This window comes from Artemia sp. Qi Xiang Cuo, chromosome 18, assembly GCF_049724085.1.
Source record: "Artemia sp. Qi Xiang Cuo chromosome 18, ASM4972408v1, whole genome shotgun sequence".
Lineage (NCBI taxonomy): Eukaryota > Metazoa > Arthropoda > Branchiopoda > Anostraca > Artemiidae > Artemia > Artemia sp. Qi Xiang Cuo.
In genome coordinates, this window is record NC_142811.1 from 1,733,099 (window position 1) to 1,750,764 (window position 17,666).

Below are 17,666 nucleotides of genomic sequence, written 5' to 3' on the forward strand. Positions count from 1 at the left end.
TGAGATACAGCGTGTCATCAGCAAAGCATGCTAGGGAGATATCAATGGAAGTGAGAATGTAGGTTGAAGGACAGCTGTCTTGAGGTTCAATAATGTAGTTGTTGAAGAAATTGGGGGATAAAACTGCTCCCTGAAGGGCACCTTTACGGACTGGTATCAAAGCTGACCGTGGGGCTGGCGGAAGACCTTTATCGGGAGGGAGCTTGAGTCGCACGCGAAGGCGAGAATAAAGATTACGGAAAGCCCGGATGATATTTGAGTTCACTCCTCTTTTAGCTGAGTTTAGCAACATAAGCGCATGAATCAATGAATCAAACGCTCTCTGCAGGTCTAAGCCCCCGATCGCTAGAATTTTTTCTGATTTGTGTGCATCCAGGAGTGCATATACAATGACATGGAGTGCTTCCACACAACCAATGCCGCGTTGGAAGCCGAATTGTCTTGGTGGACTGCAACAAAGTTTTTCAAATTCAGCTGCGAATAAAAACTCAAATACCTTACAGAGAGAGGTAGAAACCGTGAATAGACGGAAAGAGGAGCATTGCATGGTAACATTTCCTTTTTTACGAACCGGCGTAAGGTCTCCAATTGAGAAAGTGGTTGGGACAATACCCTGAATGAGGATAATCTGCATCAGGAGGGTTACATGACTAATGAGAGCGGGCCCACCACTTTTTAGATGGAGGGCACTGATCCCGTCGATTCGAAAAGATTGTTTAGGTTTTAGGTGAGAGATGGCCTTGCATAAAGCTCCCTCCGTTACAAGATAATCACTCCGAGGACAACTATCTAAGAAGTCGTCCAACTCAGCTTCGTATCTTTTGTTGAGGGCTGGGTCAGGAGGTAATAATTCTGACCCATAATATGCGTACAATTCAGAATCAGGGATAACAGATGTGGATAAAGAATTGCTTTTAGAGGACAGAAAACGCCAAAGGAGAGAAGGATTAATTTCGGCCCGTGTAGATTCGATATCAATCATCTTTTTTCTGTGAGCTTTTAGCTCCTTCGCGAATTTTCTTTTTGTGAGCAGGCGGATTGAATTGACTACCCCCGAACGGGGTCGTCCACAAGAAACTCAAAATTGAAGCCAAAAATTTAGACTTAGAATGGGTATCCACTAACTCTGGATTTTCAGACCAGCCAGGAAGGGTATGATGACGGGGTCTACTTAGAGGGACGGCAGCTTTTTCAACACAGCGAAGGGCATGGCCAATTTCTGCGCAATAAAAGTCAACTAATAGTTGTGTTTCCTCCCTTGAAAGAGCAGTTAATCCAGAGAGAAGATGGAAAGGGACACGGATCTTACTAAGGACTCTGGCGGCTTCTTCTTGAAATAAAACAGGGTTAATTTTACGCCAATCACGGCGAGACCTAGGAGGTGTTTTCGAAGTTGTTTGCGTTTGTGTATCTGAGCTGTGGCAAGGAATCTCGGCTGAGAACTGTATTGGTAAGTGATCAGCTGAAAATCAAGCACAACCTTGACAGGCGAAATCCTGAGATTTGCGGACGCAACGACGGGATCGAGATCTGATGTGACATTGAGGTGTGTACGTGTGTAAAATTTAAATTTTTGCACTTGAGGTCAAACTGGTCTCCAAAAATACTAAGCAACAACGTAGAACGTAAAGACCTAGATAAGAGCGGTTCATTCAAGTCGCAATTAAAGTCACCAACTAATATGCATTGAAGCTTTAAGAATCTAATACGGATAATACACTGACCGAGTTTATCACTAGAATAATTAAAAGCACGCTCCGAACGCTCATTATGGTAATTTGTAGGCAAATATACATTAATAAAAACACAGCCCTCAACACGAATCGCCAGAAAATTATCATTGACTTCAAATACACTAGATCTTAGAGTCGAACGAACAAAAGTGGCAATACCACCGGAGGGTCGCCCTTTTCTACTTAGCTGCTTCGCTGAAACTGAATAAACCGATACTGAACTATTAAACTAAGAATACTTTTACTGCGGCTTGTGACGAAGTGTTCTTGTAAACAGACAACATCATTTTGCTCAAAAACAACATCTAAGAACGGAATTTTATTTGCGAATGAGCCATGAATGTTCCTCGATAAACATTTAACTGGAGAAGCATCAGATGCCATTTTTTGGTCGATAACTGTTTGAGTTACATTTTACACCGTAACTCGAGTGATTGCCGATTTTGCATTCTACATAGAATTTTGGCCTTCTGCACGGTTCATCTTAAATAAAACAATGTTCATTTGAGGCACATCTACAGCATACAGGGTTAGCTGAAAACTGGGAAGCGAGGATATTCACACATTTGAGGGCTTAGGGCAGCCTTAGAAACGAAAATAAACAGATTTACCGCTGTGATGCAACTAAAACGTGTGGGAAAACTGGTTTCTAAGGAATAAGGACTTCTTTCCTTCCAAGACAGCAAAAAAATTCTTTCACTATAAAGCTCTTTAGGGAATTCTACAAGGCTCATAAACATCCAACTTTAGTACACTAGAATCAAGTTAAGCTCGGTATGACAAATCCAGGCACCGTTGCCTATAAAAGTCACCGAAAATAAAGAAGAGTCTTCTGACATTGAGAATTGTTTATGTCATACATGGGATCACTATAGTCTACATTCAGGATTTATTTCTGTTTGAGGCATCTGGACTCCCCTAGAAAAAAAAAATGGCCAACCGCTGTTAGCTAGAAGGCGTGGGCAAACTTTATTCTAAAGAACGGGGACATTTTTCTTCCAAAACAGTTGCAAAATATTCATGTCGAAGTTGATAACGGTACTTACGTTTTACCCCATCAACAATCAAGAATTTGGATCTATAAGATCAGACAATAACCAGTTTTTAGGTGTCTGTATACGGAGACAATTAGCTTAAGCTCAGCTGAAATCAACATTGTAGTTATATTTTTCATTAAATGTTAATATATACAGATGGTATTTTGGTTCGATTTGGTATTTAATACAATATATTCTGGGCGGCACCCCTTCCATAATTCTTTGTTGTGGTTTCCAAAATTTTGTTATTAAAATATTATATATTCGTCATATTTTAGGATATTTCATCAGGATTAGCCTAACTTCATTTCTTCAGTGTTGTCGGGCTAACACGTAAGTATCCTAATAAAGAGTTTCATTTAACCATTAAAACTGGCTTGGTGGTACTCTGCAGCTACTCATTAGATGTGATTGGATGGTATCAGCCGCTTGTGGTAACACATTTAGGAGAAGAAAAATTCCCATTGTAAGTAAACATGCCATTCGATTTTGAGCCTCCTCTCCACTTTGCTTCCTTGAAGAGTATTTAAAACATATTAAGGATAATATTAGGCACTTTAAAGTAACCCTGTGAAATATGGTAACCTAAACTGTTCTCTTTTCTTAAATGCCATTAATAAAATTAAATATATTAAATCACTGGATTTTCAATAGGGAAGCCACTGTGGAAAGAAGCAAACGTTTATAGGAAGATTAAACCGAAAATAGCGCCAGCTCTGGAAACACTTGACAACTTACTTGTAAATGAGGCAGGAACGTTTGATTTTGCTTTCATCGATGCAGGTAATTGCAATAAGTGTCTCTTTTTTTAGCATTGTTTAAGCAGATTTACAGGAATTTTTAATTTATTAATTATTGATTCAACTTATTAATTTACAGGAATATTACCTTAGGAATTTTAATTTCATTTATTATTTTTCAATTTATTTGTTTTTAATTTATTTTGATTAAAAACATCTTTTTTGATTTATAAATTAGTGCAACGACTCTTGGAGACAGAACACAATTCAAAACATTCACAAAAAACGAAAATAAAAAAATATATCATGGGATGATTTGTCAAAATTTTGGTATTAGGGGGGAGGGGGTAGTGCAGAAGACCATTGCTTTGTAGGTTGTCGTATTCCCAAGCCCTACAAGTTCTGTAGTTTAAATGGTAATTTCATGTAAGACAAACGGCTTGTTTTTAAAGAGATCAGAAAACCATTTCTTATTTCAATTCTAGGCTGTCAAGAAACAAAGAGAAATCTTCATATAATTATTCAAGAGTTGTCAAGAAAAAGTGGGAATAGAATAAGTTTTGTCACAAACGATTACTGTTTTCACTGAGTGAATATATATTTCTGAAATTGGTTTATTGCACCCTTGAGAGTATAGAAAGTTGTTTTCAAGTCTTTAACTAGGCTGTTTTTCATCTCATAAGGCTTGAAAGATTAAAAAACAGATAGTTTTGAAGGGCCAACAGCTAAAATCCTGAAACAATTTTACGAATACTTACAATTCAAATGAAGCAGACTTGAAGCCATACTTTTTTGGGGGGGGGGGGGTAATCCGAGATCAATACAAATGTTTCAGGGACACTCATTAATTTTAATTTTGACAAAACCGTATTACCGTGGCAAACAGCCTTGTGGCTAAAAACTTCTGTTTTATAGCTTCATCATAAGTTTATGAAAAGTTGAATTATCTTGAAGGTTGACAGCCTTGACTTCGTGACTTCTTCTTGTTTTGTTTTTATAGTGTTCGGGACTTTCTTACCCAAAATAGTCTTTTTCTTTTTTGGCCACAATTTTGGTGATTATGCCTGAGTCTTTACGGTTATTAAACAACAAATAACAAGTAGAACAATAGGGGTTTTTCCGACTGTCTTACTGTATTGACTAGGGGGCAAACCCAATCATATACTGAATAATTTCTGTTCGTTTTAAGTTTTGATGTTGCTCCTTACTTTCAGTTGAAAAACTTGTTTATTTTTTTATTTAATTTCTGATCGTTTGTTTAAATAACGCTGGGAAATCCGGCGCACCCTTCATGGCAATGTCCCTTCCCCCATGAAAACTTCCTCCATGGAAAGATCCTCCCAAATAACCCTGACAGCCCCCCCCCCACTACCAGTAAAAAACTCCCTTGAAAACGTCTGTATACTTCCCAATAACTAATACTATATGTAAACATTGGGTAAAGTTCACAACTTTCAGCCCTCCCCCCAGGGACTTTTGGCGATTAAACCATCCTAAAAGACATATTTATTACATTTTCGACCAGTTTGAACAAAATGGCTATCTCAAAATTTTGATCGGGTGACTTCGGGGAAAAAATGAGCGTGGGAGGGGGCCCTCCATGTTTATGGTCACTTAAAAAGGTCACTAAAACTTTTAATTTCCGTTCTAATGAGCCCTCCCGCGATATTCTAGGACGACTTGGTCGATAAAATCACCCCTGGAAAAAAAAAAAAAACAACAAACAAATTAAAACGCATCCATGATCTTTTTTCTGGCAAAAAATACAAAATTCAACATTCCTGCACATAGGAGATTGAAACCTTTGCAGCATCATTCTATGATACACTGAATCTGACCGTACAATGTTCCTAAAGGTTCTATAGCTTTTAGGGGGTCTTTCCCCCTTTTTTTGAAAATCAACCAAATTTCATCAGGCGCGTAACTTTTGATGGGTAGGACTAAACTTGATGAAACATATATATTTGAAATCAGTATTAAAATCCGATTCTTTTGATGTATCTATTGGTGTCAAAATCCCGTTTTTTAGAGTTTCGGTTACTATTGAGCTCGGTTGTTCCTTACTTACAGTTCGTTACCACGAGCTGTTTGATAAAGCACAGAAATGGCTTGGTCGAATCTGTAAAAGCGATAGCAACGCTACCTAAATACAAAATTTAGGAAAAACAAGAAAAACGTGTTATATAAATTTTGTTGTAGTGAGGTAAAAACTATATTATTGATGTCAGGAGTATCAACCAGAATTGGTTCTTTAAAAACTGGAGTGTAATGCCCAGTTTCATCGATTTTACATGAATGCCAGCGGATTCTTTTTTCGGCATCTGGTGTACATCTCGTAGTGTCTCGTGTGCTTCACAGGTACATCTCTGCCAAGCGTGGCATAATTCCACCATGCTTGGCACACCTCTACCACACTTGGCGTGCATTACTAGGTGTGTGTGATTTCTGAAAGTTGTTGACCCCTGGGCATCAACTTTACTGATTTTACAGCAAATTTACTGAAGTGGCCATTTTTTACTTTAATAGTAATTTTACAGCAATCTTATAGTAGATTTGTACAGTAATCTTGCTCACTTTAAGCAATTAAATAAAAAAAACAAGTTTTTTAAACTGAAAGTAAGGAGCGACATTAAAACTTAAAACGAACAGAAATTATTCCGTATATGAAGAGGACTGTCCCCTCCTCAACGCCTCGCTCTTTACGCTAAAGTTTTTTATTGTTTTAAAAAATAAAGTTGTGAGACAGAGTCAAATTTTCGCGTAAAGAGCAAGGCGTGGAGGAGGGGACAGTCCCTGTCAAATACGGACTAATTTCTGTTCGTTTTAAGTTTTAATATTGCTCCTTACTTTCAGTTTAAAAAACTTGTTTTTTTTATTTAATTTTTGAACGTTTTTGAATAAATGCAGGTTTTGATCTTGGCTCACCGTACATGAATAATTAAAACAAAATTTTCATATTAATTTACTTTTATTTAGTTAAATGGCTTTCTCGAAACTTGTTTAATTTTATTTACGAACGTTTTTATTAGTTATAAATATACGTAACTTACGAAATAACTTACGTAACTATATTCATATTTTTATATTCATATATTTTTAATTTGTTTATTAGGGGGTTCGCCCCCTAGTCAATACCTTGCTCTTTAAGCGAAAGTTCGAATTTTGTTCCAATTCTTTAAAAATGACCGCTTAATCACAAAGGCCGTTAATTAGAATAAATAGCTCTTATGAAAGTACTAAAAAATCTTTGGCTTAAAGAGCGAGGTATTGACTACGGGGTGAACCCAATCATATATGTAATATTTTCTGTTCGTTTGAAGTTTCGATGTTGCTGCTATTGCAGTTGAAATACTTGTTTTTTTTAAAATTAAATTTCTGATCTTTTTTTAAATAATGCTGGGAAGTCCGGCGTCCCCTTCATAGCAATGTCCCTTCCCCCCATGAAAACTTCCTTCATGGAAAGATCCTCCCACATAACCCCCGACCCACCCCCTCCCCCACTACCAGGAAAAATCTCCCCTGAAAACGTCTGTATACTTCCAAATAACCAATACTATATGTTAACATTGGGTAAAGTTCATAACTTTCAGCCCTCCCCCGGGAATTTCGGGGGATTAAGTCATCCTAAAGGACATACTTATTATATTTTCGAACATGCTGAACAGAATGGCTATCTCAAAATTTTGATCAGGTGATTTTGGGAAAAAAATGAGCGTGGGAGGGGGTCTAGTTGCCCTTCATTTTTTTTTGTCACTTAAAAAGGGCACTAGAACTTTTAATTTCCATTCCAATGAGCCCTCCCACGATATTTTAGGACAACTGGGTCGATACGATCACCCCTGGGGAAAAAAAAAACAACAAACAAACAAACAAATAAACACGCACCCGTGATCTTTCTTGTGGCAAAAAATGCAAAATTCCACATTTTTGTAGATGGGAGCTTAAAACCTCTACAGTAGGGTTCTCTGATACGCTGAATAAGATGGTGTGGTTTTCATTAAGGGTCTATAACTTTTAGGGGTCTTTCCTCCTTTTTTCGAAAATCAGCCATATTTTCTCCGGCGCGTAACTTTTTATGGATAGGACTAAACTTGATGAAACTTATATATTTGAAATCAGCCTTAAAATGTGATTCTTTTGATGTATCTATTTGTATCAAAATGCCGTTTTCTAGAGTTTCGGTTACCATTGAGCCGGGTCGCTCCTTACTTACAGTTCGTTACCACGAACTGTTTGATAAAATTAATCAAGTTTAGTGTTTACCATCAAAGGCTGCTAACTTGAGAAAACTTGCTTGATTTTTAAAACTTGAAATTATTTTCTAAGGTCGAAGCAAAAAGTACTTTCTTTCAATAGGTTTTTGAATTATACTTTTGAAGTTAGAGAGAAATTATAGAAAGTCATGAGTTTTCAAATGGGAGCTGGTGATTGGTTATTTTCGCTGAAATAAACAATAATTCCTTACAATAATGTATGTTTTAAGCCAATTTTTTCTTTAAATGGATGTTCTAAAAGTTTTCTGTGATCTTGCTCTCTCCCTCTCCACCCAACTGAGGTAAAATCTTGACTGTGCTCGTGGGTTATGCTTGACTTAAAGTCTTCTGTTTCATCCCAACGGTTGCTAAAAGCTACAGTTGAAACTGATTTCTTTGTCACAGCTATAAAAAAACTGACTAACAAATTATTGTTTCTAATCCGTTAAGTTTAGAAATTTTTTTATAGATTAATGTTTACAAGATTCGCAAAAGAATTAAATTTTTTGTGAAGTTGGAAAAGGAAATTTCTATATATAAGCAAATATAAACAACAAATAAGACTTGAAGAACATTTCAAAGCAAAACGGTAATTATAAAATTAAGAAAACAATTCAAAACTAAGCAAAAAAAACGAAATTTGGTTCAGTTACAAGTTTTATTTTCACTATTTAAATTCCTATAATATCTCTAGATCAAAATTCACAAATGCAGTCGTTCTTTTGTTGGAAGGTATTTGTATACTGGAAAAAATGTGTACTTACTCCCTTACGACAGTCAACCACAGCAGCTTAATGACATGCCTAACAAGATACCGTCACTAAGGATGGATTCTGCTAAATGGAAAATGGAAGTTTCTGTCCTTAATAAGAACCATTTCTTTTTCATCCATAAAATTTAAAATACTTCGGGTGCCAAAATTCTTCTTTCGAATGTCAAATGTTATAAATTTTTTTAATATTTTTAATTAAAAAAAGTGTGAAAAATGAAGAAATTCAAAAAACACCAAAACAAGATATATTTCAGATCTAATTTTATTTTTTCTACTTGATATTTATGATATATCTAGAAAAAAAACCAAACACAACCGTTTTGCTTGTGAGAAGACAATTTTATAGTGTATCTTCTTCAAAAAGATCAATCATGATAGGTTATTGACAGGCTTAAGCAGATATGGTTACCAAGATATGGTTACCAAGATATGGTTACCAGATATGGTTACCAAGTATGACTATTAACAATCTGGTATTACGTCTGGATCGTTGTTAGTTTCTTTCTAAATAGAATCTAGCATCGGTTATTTAACATGAATCATTTCTTCATTTCACTTATAGGATTTAGTATGTTGAGGGTATTCAGTTCAAAGTCAGTATAGATTACATTAAAAAAAAACAATTTACATAATTTCTTTACCCTTGGCCTTGGCCAAGAACACCAATTCAGTGGGAAAGGGAGGAAGTGGGCGAGGGGTAAGGACTTTCTTAAATTTCTTAGAATTAAAAAAATGGTTAATTTTTAAATCGGGGGGGGGGGGGGGCTTTTTTTTCAATTTTTCTATGAAAACACCAGCGAAAGGTATTTCTCAAAATATAGGGGGTAATTGCCACCTCCACCTAATTGGTGCAAGTTTATGCTCACAATAATAACAGATTCTGAATGCATCGTGGTCTCCTATGTTATCCGAGCTCTATTTTGAACCGGTATTTACTAACAATAAAACTAGAGCTGCTCCATTCCCGTCCCTTGAAGCATGAACTTAAGTTATAATGAATACTACTGATGCTGATGTATTCTTGAAATGAAAATAGCAGAAACAATAATTATAAACAAAGATTAATCATTATCTTTTAAATATTATCTTATTTTCATTTTTGACGAGCCAGTAGAACTATGTGATCGTAGTTGTTGTAGAAGTGCATTTCATGCCATAGCACATGTAACTTTAGGGTAAAATTTAGACCAAGTAGTTGTTGTCTAGGCCTTGTCCAGGAGGAAGGGGCTAGGGGGTTTGACCCCTCAATATGTTTTTCCGACTCGTAAAAACGTAACAACAATATGAAATATAGTGTTAGGAATATATAAACAATTTTTTAATGTGTTCCTTAAGTTTTTTTTTGTATCCCCTCCCCCGAAAAAAATCGTGGATGCGGCCCTGGTTGCTGTGCTTTTACTTTTAATTTTTATAATTTTTAAAAACAAAATCTCTCCTCCACCTCTTAGTGGCACTAACTTTTAAAAAACAAAAACGAATTAAAACTATTATAAAATTCTAAGTGCCAACTATAAATTATATTTTACAGTTGCTGTTGTGAGTGAGATATGAGATATACATTTATTAAAAAAGAAAACAAACACTATTCGCCTTTCGCCTGCCAAGAAAGACAATAAGCTTGAAAGGGCAAGCGAGGTTATCACTCTCAGCTAATTAAAATAACATTCATACCTGCTACTCAACACACACGAAAATTATCGGATGAAGGAATAAAGGAAAAAAGAGAGAAAGAGGAAAAGACAATAAGTAGATATAAAAAAAAAGAAAAAAGAAAAAAGCAAGCTAACTCGGGGAAATACCTTAAATAGAATTACAACCTGGAGTGGGCATAACACCAAATTCACTCACGAGATAAGAGAAACTTCTTTGCCCGTGACTTGAAAGCCAGAAGACTAGGTTTTTTTTACACACACTTGGGCAATATATTCCAAACATGGGGACCATAATGACGAATCACAAAAGATTCCCGAGTGGTGCTTCTAAACTCATGATTTAAGTCATCAGCTTTTCTTGTATTATGATCCTGAAGGTCTTTATTAAAATTAAAAATATTTTCAAAAGCAGGGGTGAGCAGCTGATTCAAATATTTATGCGAGAAAATCGCGACATGGTAATCTCGAATTTGGGATACATCCATTAACTTATTCTTTTTAAAATGCTCATAAGCAGGAACCTCATCAGAATCATCAAATTCAGATAATAATTTTACAGCTCTATTCTGAAGTTTTTGTACTCTTTTGAAACATGTAACAAAATTACTTGCCCATATAGAGCATCCGTAGCTAATATATGGGTAAAATATAAAAAAATAAATCATTTTAAGGATCTTTTTTGGGACTAGATTTTTAATTCTTTGCATCACCCCAAGGCCTCTGCTTAATTTTTCAGCTATTGCACTTGAATGGTTTTTCTACGACAGGTTTTCATCAATTAAAAACCCCAAATACTTCGTTGTTGCTACTCTCTTTATCACATTTTCATGAACCGTGATATGGTCATTTCCAGCACTAGAAGAAAGTCTAGAAAATATCATGAAAAAGGTTTTAGAAAAGTTTAGGGTTAACATATTTTGCTGAGAACAAGTTAGAAATTCAGAAACTGCATTATGAATTTTATTATATAAAACATCAAGTGAAGGTGCTGCCAGAAAGAGCAAAGTGTCATCTGCAAACAGGATGACACCAGCCTCTGACAGGTAATGTTTCACTCGATCAGTTAAAATAATTAAAAGTAGAGGTCCCAAGATTGACCCTTGTGGGACCCCACACTCTACTTTCTTTTTTTAATATAAAAATGACCCATTCTTAAATATCTGATACCGTTTGTTTATATACGATGAAAACCACTCCAGACTTGAACCCTTCACCCCAATCGAGTCAAGAGCTTGAATAAGCTCTGAGTGGTCCACCGTATCGAACGCTTTTTTCATATCCAAAAACCCAGTTGCAGGTATGAGACCAGCTTCAAATGCATCACTAATCCAATCAAACAATTTCAGAACTGCTATATCCATAGATAGCCCTTTTCTGAACCCAAATTGATTCTCCATTAGAATTTTATTTTTTTCAATATAATAACTTAACTGGGCATGTACCACTTTCTCATATAACTTAGAGAAAAACGGGAGAATAGATATAGGTCTTCGATTCGATGGGTCATCTTTTTTCCCTCCTTTATGGAGAGGAATCACTCTTGCAATCTTTAGTGCTTCGGGGAAGACCCCAAGATCTAAAGAAAGGTTGATGAGGTGCGTCAACACAGGTAAGACACTCGTTTTTGCGGCCTTTATGAGTTTCAGGGAAAACTCGTCCATCCCACTAGAGCTTGACTTCATCGTACCCAAGAATCGTGCCACTTCCCGTTCCGAATATCTTGCAAACTCAAATGAATTCTGACTTGCAGGCTGTCTTTTAATGACAGATCCAAAACTCGCAGATGTGTGTAGTTTAGCCCGCGCTTGATCGCAAAGTCTTTTTCCTCCATTTGCAAAATAACCACACAGAAATTCAGATATGTCTTGAGAATCAGTAAGACGACCTCCTGCTGTCTCGACGACTCTCACCTCCTCCTTACTCTGAAATTTACCCAAAAGTTTTTTTATTGTTTTCCATGTATTTTTCATATTCCCTTGATTTTCATGAAATCCATTTTGGAAATAAAGTTTCTGAACATTCTGTTTTACTGAATTAAAAATATTCGGAAATCTCTTGAATTCTATAAAATTATCATCTGAATGATCCTTTAAATAATTCACGTAAAGTTTGTTTTTCTTCTTTATTGAAACTAGAATAGCTTTTGATATCCATGGTTTCTTGGGAAAATTTCTATTAAGGTTTATTCTTCGCATGGGACATGTTTCATTCATTACATTCGTCACTATCTCACTGAATAGGTTATATGCAGTATTTGGACACTTTTCCTTTATTACACGCGAGAAATTTGTTTCATCCATCATATTTGCAAAATTCTTTAGGTTTTTATTATTCATTTCACGGTAAAACGAAGTCCTTTCATTTCGTTTATTTTCCTTTGACTGATTCAGCTTTATTTTACTTATTAAAAGAAGGTGATCCGAGCCGTCGGACACGACCACATCTGCTTGGGATCTTTCAAGCAATCCACCATTAAAGAAAAAATTATCAATTAAAGATGCCGAGAGATGCAAAATCCGAGTTGGAATAGTCACAAGAAGAAAACTATCATGTGACACCATCATATTAACAAAATCTAAGCTATTCGCTCTTTTTAGTAAATCTATATTACAATCTCCCATCATAAAATTGTTTTTATTTTCATTATTAATTTTATCTAACAATGGTTCAAATTCATCAAGAAAAAAACTAATATCACATGACGGATTTTTGTAAATTAATCCCAAAATCAAGTTTCTTTCCCCTTCATTTTTAATTTCAATGAAAAGTGTTTCGATCCGACCTTCAAGCCACAGAGAAAGGTCATCCCTAGCCCAATATTGGGTACCTTCATTACTCAGAAGGCCTAGACCACCACGATCCATGGTTGTACATTCTCTTCGCTCGCAAATATATCCTGGGAAAGAAAAACCCCATGACAGTAACTTGCTAGAAACAAATGTCTCACAAAGACCTACAATACACGGTTTCTTATCTAGCGAACTTAAAATCTCACATAAAGAAGAATATGCCGTTCTTAGACCTTGACAATTCCAGAAAACGATCGCTCTTTCTGCACTCACAGGACTTGAATACTCATAAAGATTATTCGGATTCACATAATTACTAGGACGACAATTCAACGAAAAATTATCTATGCATTCATCATCCCCCGCAAGTGTGTCACGAGCTTGGCTTCCAAGAATAAACCGGTCTTTTTCAAATTCATTCAAAGGGTCATAATATATATTCGCACTCATTGAAGAGGGTAATTACCTTTACGACAAAAAAACATACTGATAGGCAGAAAACAGAAGAAAAAAAAAAAAAAAAAAAAGAAAAAAAAAAAAAAAAAAAGGAACGGAAAATTTGCCTAAAAAATAAAAAAGTAAAAACAACCATAAAAGTAAGTCAACAGCAAGAATTACACAAAATAAAATTAATTGGCCGGAGTCGGCAAACGAGCCACTTCAGCCATAGCTCGAATTTGACGTATACCTCCCCTTGAGTTTTTTTTTTCAAAACTCTTCACGTTATTCGATCAAACAGTTTTGTTTCAAAGATTACTCTTAGCCAAGTCAAGAATCAAGAATGTGAGTAGGTGAATGTCTGCTGAAAAGCCAGTATTCATACTCGAAATTTCCGGCAGCAGCCCTGCAAAATATTTAAATAAAAAAAAGGGCACATGACCATCTTTAAAGTAATGACTTTGAGTTTGCAGCGTTGGATCTAAGGCCTTGAGTAATTTATTAGATAGTTAAATAAAATGAAAATATAATAACGGGTAAAACTGTTAATTCCGACAGTAAGAATTAAGAAAATAAATGATACAAATGTTAGTAAAAATCCAAAGATTTTGGCTTCACATCCGGAAATCTTTTTCAACGAACAAAAAAAAAAGAAGGCAAAATGAAAAAATAAATAAATTGAGAAACTAAAAGCAAAACTAGGAAAAACTAGGCAAAAGTATACAAAAAATTTAACTAAAAGTATGAAAAAAATTACGAAAGCTATAAAAAAACTAAAGAAAGTCGTATCTGATAATGTATAGTTGCCGCAAAAAAAAAAAATAAAAAAAATATGATTCTACCATAACAAAAGTAATGAAAATTGATCCATGTTATTGTTTGTATCAATATAATATCGTATAAGTTGGGATTCTAAAAGAAATGGAACATTTTCACTTAGGTTATCCAGGATTTTTGTTCGGGGGGTATTTTTTGGGGTGGGGTATTTTTACAAAGAAAAATGTTGAAAAATACATCAAAATTTCTTTAGATGCAGTTTTGTTACGGTTTTGCGAGTCGGACAAAAATTTCGACGAAAGAAGCTTCAATACCCCCTCCTCCCATGGATACAACTGTCATTTTAACTGAAAAACATTTTTTCCATAAAGAAGCTTGACATTTCTGATGTAGGATTCTTGAAAACTTAAAGTTGATGATATAATTTTCTTCTAGATCCCCTTTTTCGTTGAATGTTTCCCCCTTTTCCAAAAATTACGCAAATCTCTTCTGTCGATGAATTTCAAATGGTAACCTTTATCTCAGTGAGTATGTATTTGCAATTAGCACTAAGCAAAGATTCTTTTGATGACTATATTGTTTATCAAACTTTCGTTTTTTAGAGTTTCAGCTTTAATATACTTTCTGCTGTTATTTCTTCTTGTGTTTCTTCTTGGATTGATTCTTATTTAACGTGAACAGGTCAGAACGTACAAAGTGTCACCTAAAATCACCGTCACCTCGTATTTACTGACGTAACGATTGCGGTTTGTTCCATCTGTTATTGTAATTTAATAATGACTAATTAATATAGCTGAACATGAAAGCTTAAAACCCGCAGAAGGTGACTTATTGATTCAATTAATTACCAGGCTTTCAATCTATGGCAAAGTTAGTGCATTATTTTGGGGCAGATTTAGAGTAGTTTTTTAGAAAAATCTTTGACACCTCACCACTGTACAATCTAACCGAAGTCAATGATGAAAATGTCAAAACATTGAGTTACAAAGAAAATTTTAACAAACATTGAATTATAAGGTAAATACAAATCTTCAGAGGGGAGTGGGAATAAGAAGAATCGTTCTTCCAAAGTTGTAAAGAAGTCATTTCCCCAAGAATTGAAAAATTGTTGCTTTTTAAAGATAAACGGGGAAGTTTAGTTTCCCGAAGGCTAAACGGAGAAGATGGGTTTAACGGGGTTGTGAGGTCAGAGAACATAGACCATTCGAAAGAGCGGACAAAGTTATGCTATGACTTGGAAGATGTCTCAAATTTGGGTTTCTCAAGATAAAGGATTATTTTACTCTCAGGTCTCGAAGTCTCAATTCCTTTTAAACTATTATTGTGAAATTATCCCACCCATTTGAGGATAGTATTGTTTTTATTGAGTCTCTGCGAAAATGCCCACAGTATGTTTTTGGGGAAATCTAAGAGATGGAGGGATAAGAACGTGGAAAATTAAAAAATTGATAATATATATCAATTGATAATATATAAACCAGGGGAAATAATTACTACCTGGTTTTCTTCTTTTCTTTGTGAAATAGGTAATGTGCACTTTCTTTTGTTGTAGTTGCTTTACATTTTTTTTCATCGTATGCTCTAATAGAGTGATTTGTAAAGAGTAGCTACGACTCTTCGACTACTTGACGAACTTAATATTGTCCTAATCAATTCAAGTCACTCAAAACATATTTAAAGTCGCTTACACTTTCTTTATCTTTTACTTACCAATGTCCATAGACAGATTTAATACTATCACCGCTTTTCTCCCTTCATATACGTCTAAACTTAGTTTGTGTAAAGTATGCCTTGGTTAGCTTTGGGATATCGTGGCAGGTTGGATGCAGACTAGTTAATTTTAAGCTAGTATGTCTACTGGGGACGGAACACTGCTTTCTCTACTCTTCCATACATTTTAAAGTGCCGGAAATGACAAGCATGAATAAATTCTGGGTAAAAAAAATCGCCAAACGCTAGATGGCTCTGATGATGTTTCTTTTCACGCCATTTTGGGCTCTTATGAGCTTCCTATAGTCTTTAGGCTATTTAGTTTTCTCTGAACATATATAACCTGTAACTATAACAGTTTTTTGTCAAAGCCATCTTATCTAGATGTCAAAACATCAATGTAAATTGAAAATTTTGCTTTCATATATCTTAGTCACAAATTAAAATCGTACCGAGAAATTTGATGGCAGTAGTTTCTCAGCTTAGTTTATTTTATTAAAAATTAAAGTAAACATCGTTAAGTTAGAAATGGCCACCCGAAAATTCAATAACTGTAAACATAACAAGAAAACAGAACCAAAAAGCTGAGCCTAAATAAAACTCATAACATATCTCCCAATAACCCATTCAGTGATAATAAAAAAAAAAAAAAAATGTGAAACCTTCCGTCTTTAGCTTTTTTTTTTAAATAACCCTAGATGCTTAGCTGCCCAAATACTATCCAGAATAGATTTCCATACAGTAAACCCTGAAACAAAGAATGTTAGAATGCCATGCTTTGTTTAATCTTGATGGAAATTTCTGATAATAGTATAACAAACTTTTTTCTCCAGGTAATACGAGTGCTATTTCCTTGGCTGAAAAGAAAAGGAATAACTTCGGAGGTTAGCACTTGACCATTGGTGGTAAGATTGGAACAAGTATTGGATGGTCAGGCAGGTTTTTCCTTGCAACATGCAGGTTTAACTCACTCTCTCCGCAGTAATTCATTAGCGTTAGTCAACTATTTAAAGTAGCTAGTTTGAATTTACGAAAAATTTATCTTACTTTGGTATTTTCTCCTTACAGAATTTGTACTTTTCAGATAAGCAGAACTACAGCAATTACTACCAAAGAATTAAGAGACTATTAAAACCTGGTGGAATTTTAGCTATTGATAATACACTCTGGAGTGGCAACGTTGTCAACCCCGAAGTTAAAGATGAAGAAACTGAAGCGATTAGGGCTTTAAACAGTGTTGTTGCTCAGGACCATAGCGTTAATGTTTCTTTTCTTAACATTGCTGATGGTTTGGCTTTGGTATTCAAGCCCTTGGATGCTAGCTACTAATAAAACTAAAATATAATCCATGTTTTTCTATAAGCTTGCATGAGATTGAAGGCCATAATGTGTGAAACAGATGATTTTTTTTTATTTTGCTTTGTCTTGTATTGCCCCAAGTCCGTATATATATTCTAAGATTTTATTCTCAAATTCTTCTTAGATGAGGCATAGCAAACAGACAAAGCTTTGCCAGTCATAAAAAAAATCTACTTGCCTGCATTTCGGGAATAGTTTTATCTATATTAAAATCAGAGGAAGTTGGGCCATATGGCCCTCTGCAAACAAGGTTCCTTATGGATTAACAAAGTATAGAGCTTCATTTCTGTCATGACCATTCAATTCACTCTCAAGTTTTGCATGGCAGCTTCGGTTTTAATGTTAATTGCAAGATGCAGAAATGGCGCTAAACAAATTAATTTTTCCCGGGGGGGGGGGGCTAATC

The 17,666-nt window shown here is 35.1% G+C and overlaps 1 protein-coding gene across 1 annotated transcript; it reads left to right on the plus strand.

Annotated features, from left to right (window-relative positions):
* The first annotated feature begins 389 nt into the window (after nt 1–389).
* Nucleotides 390–17,246, plus strand: LOC148941111 (catechol O-methyltransferase domain-containing protein 1-like). Its single transcript, XM_089104582.1, has 3 exons — nt 390–548; nt 3,406–3,553; nt 16,986–17,246. The coding sequence occupies exons 1-3, from the start codon at nt 390–392 to the stop codon at nt 17,228–17,230; spliced, it is 552 nt and encodes a 183-aa protein (XP_088960708.1). The 3' UTR covers nt 17,231–17,246.
* Nucleotides 17,247–17,666: the final 420 nt, after the last annotated feature.

What these genes read in the sequence shown, in the direction of transcription:
- LOC148941111 (XM_089104582.1), top strand. Translation starts at nt 390, where the DNA reads ATGACATGGAGTGCTTCCACACAACCAATGCCGCGTTGGAAGCCGAAT. An exon ending in GGAAAGAGGAGCATTGCATG is followed by an intron (nt 549 to 3,405) that starts GTAACATTTCCT and finishes TAAATATATTAA; the next exon opens with ATCACTGGATTTTCAATAGG. An exon ending in TTTTGCTTTCATCGATGCAG is followed by an intron (nt 3,554 to 16,985) that starts GTAATTGCAATA and finishes TGTACTTTTCAG; the next exon opens with ATAAGCAGAACTACAGCAAT.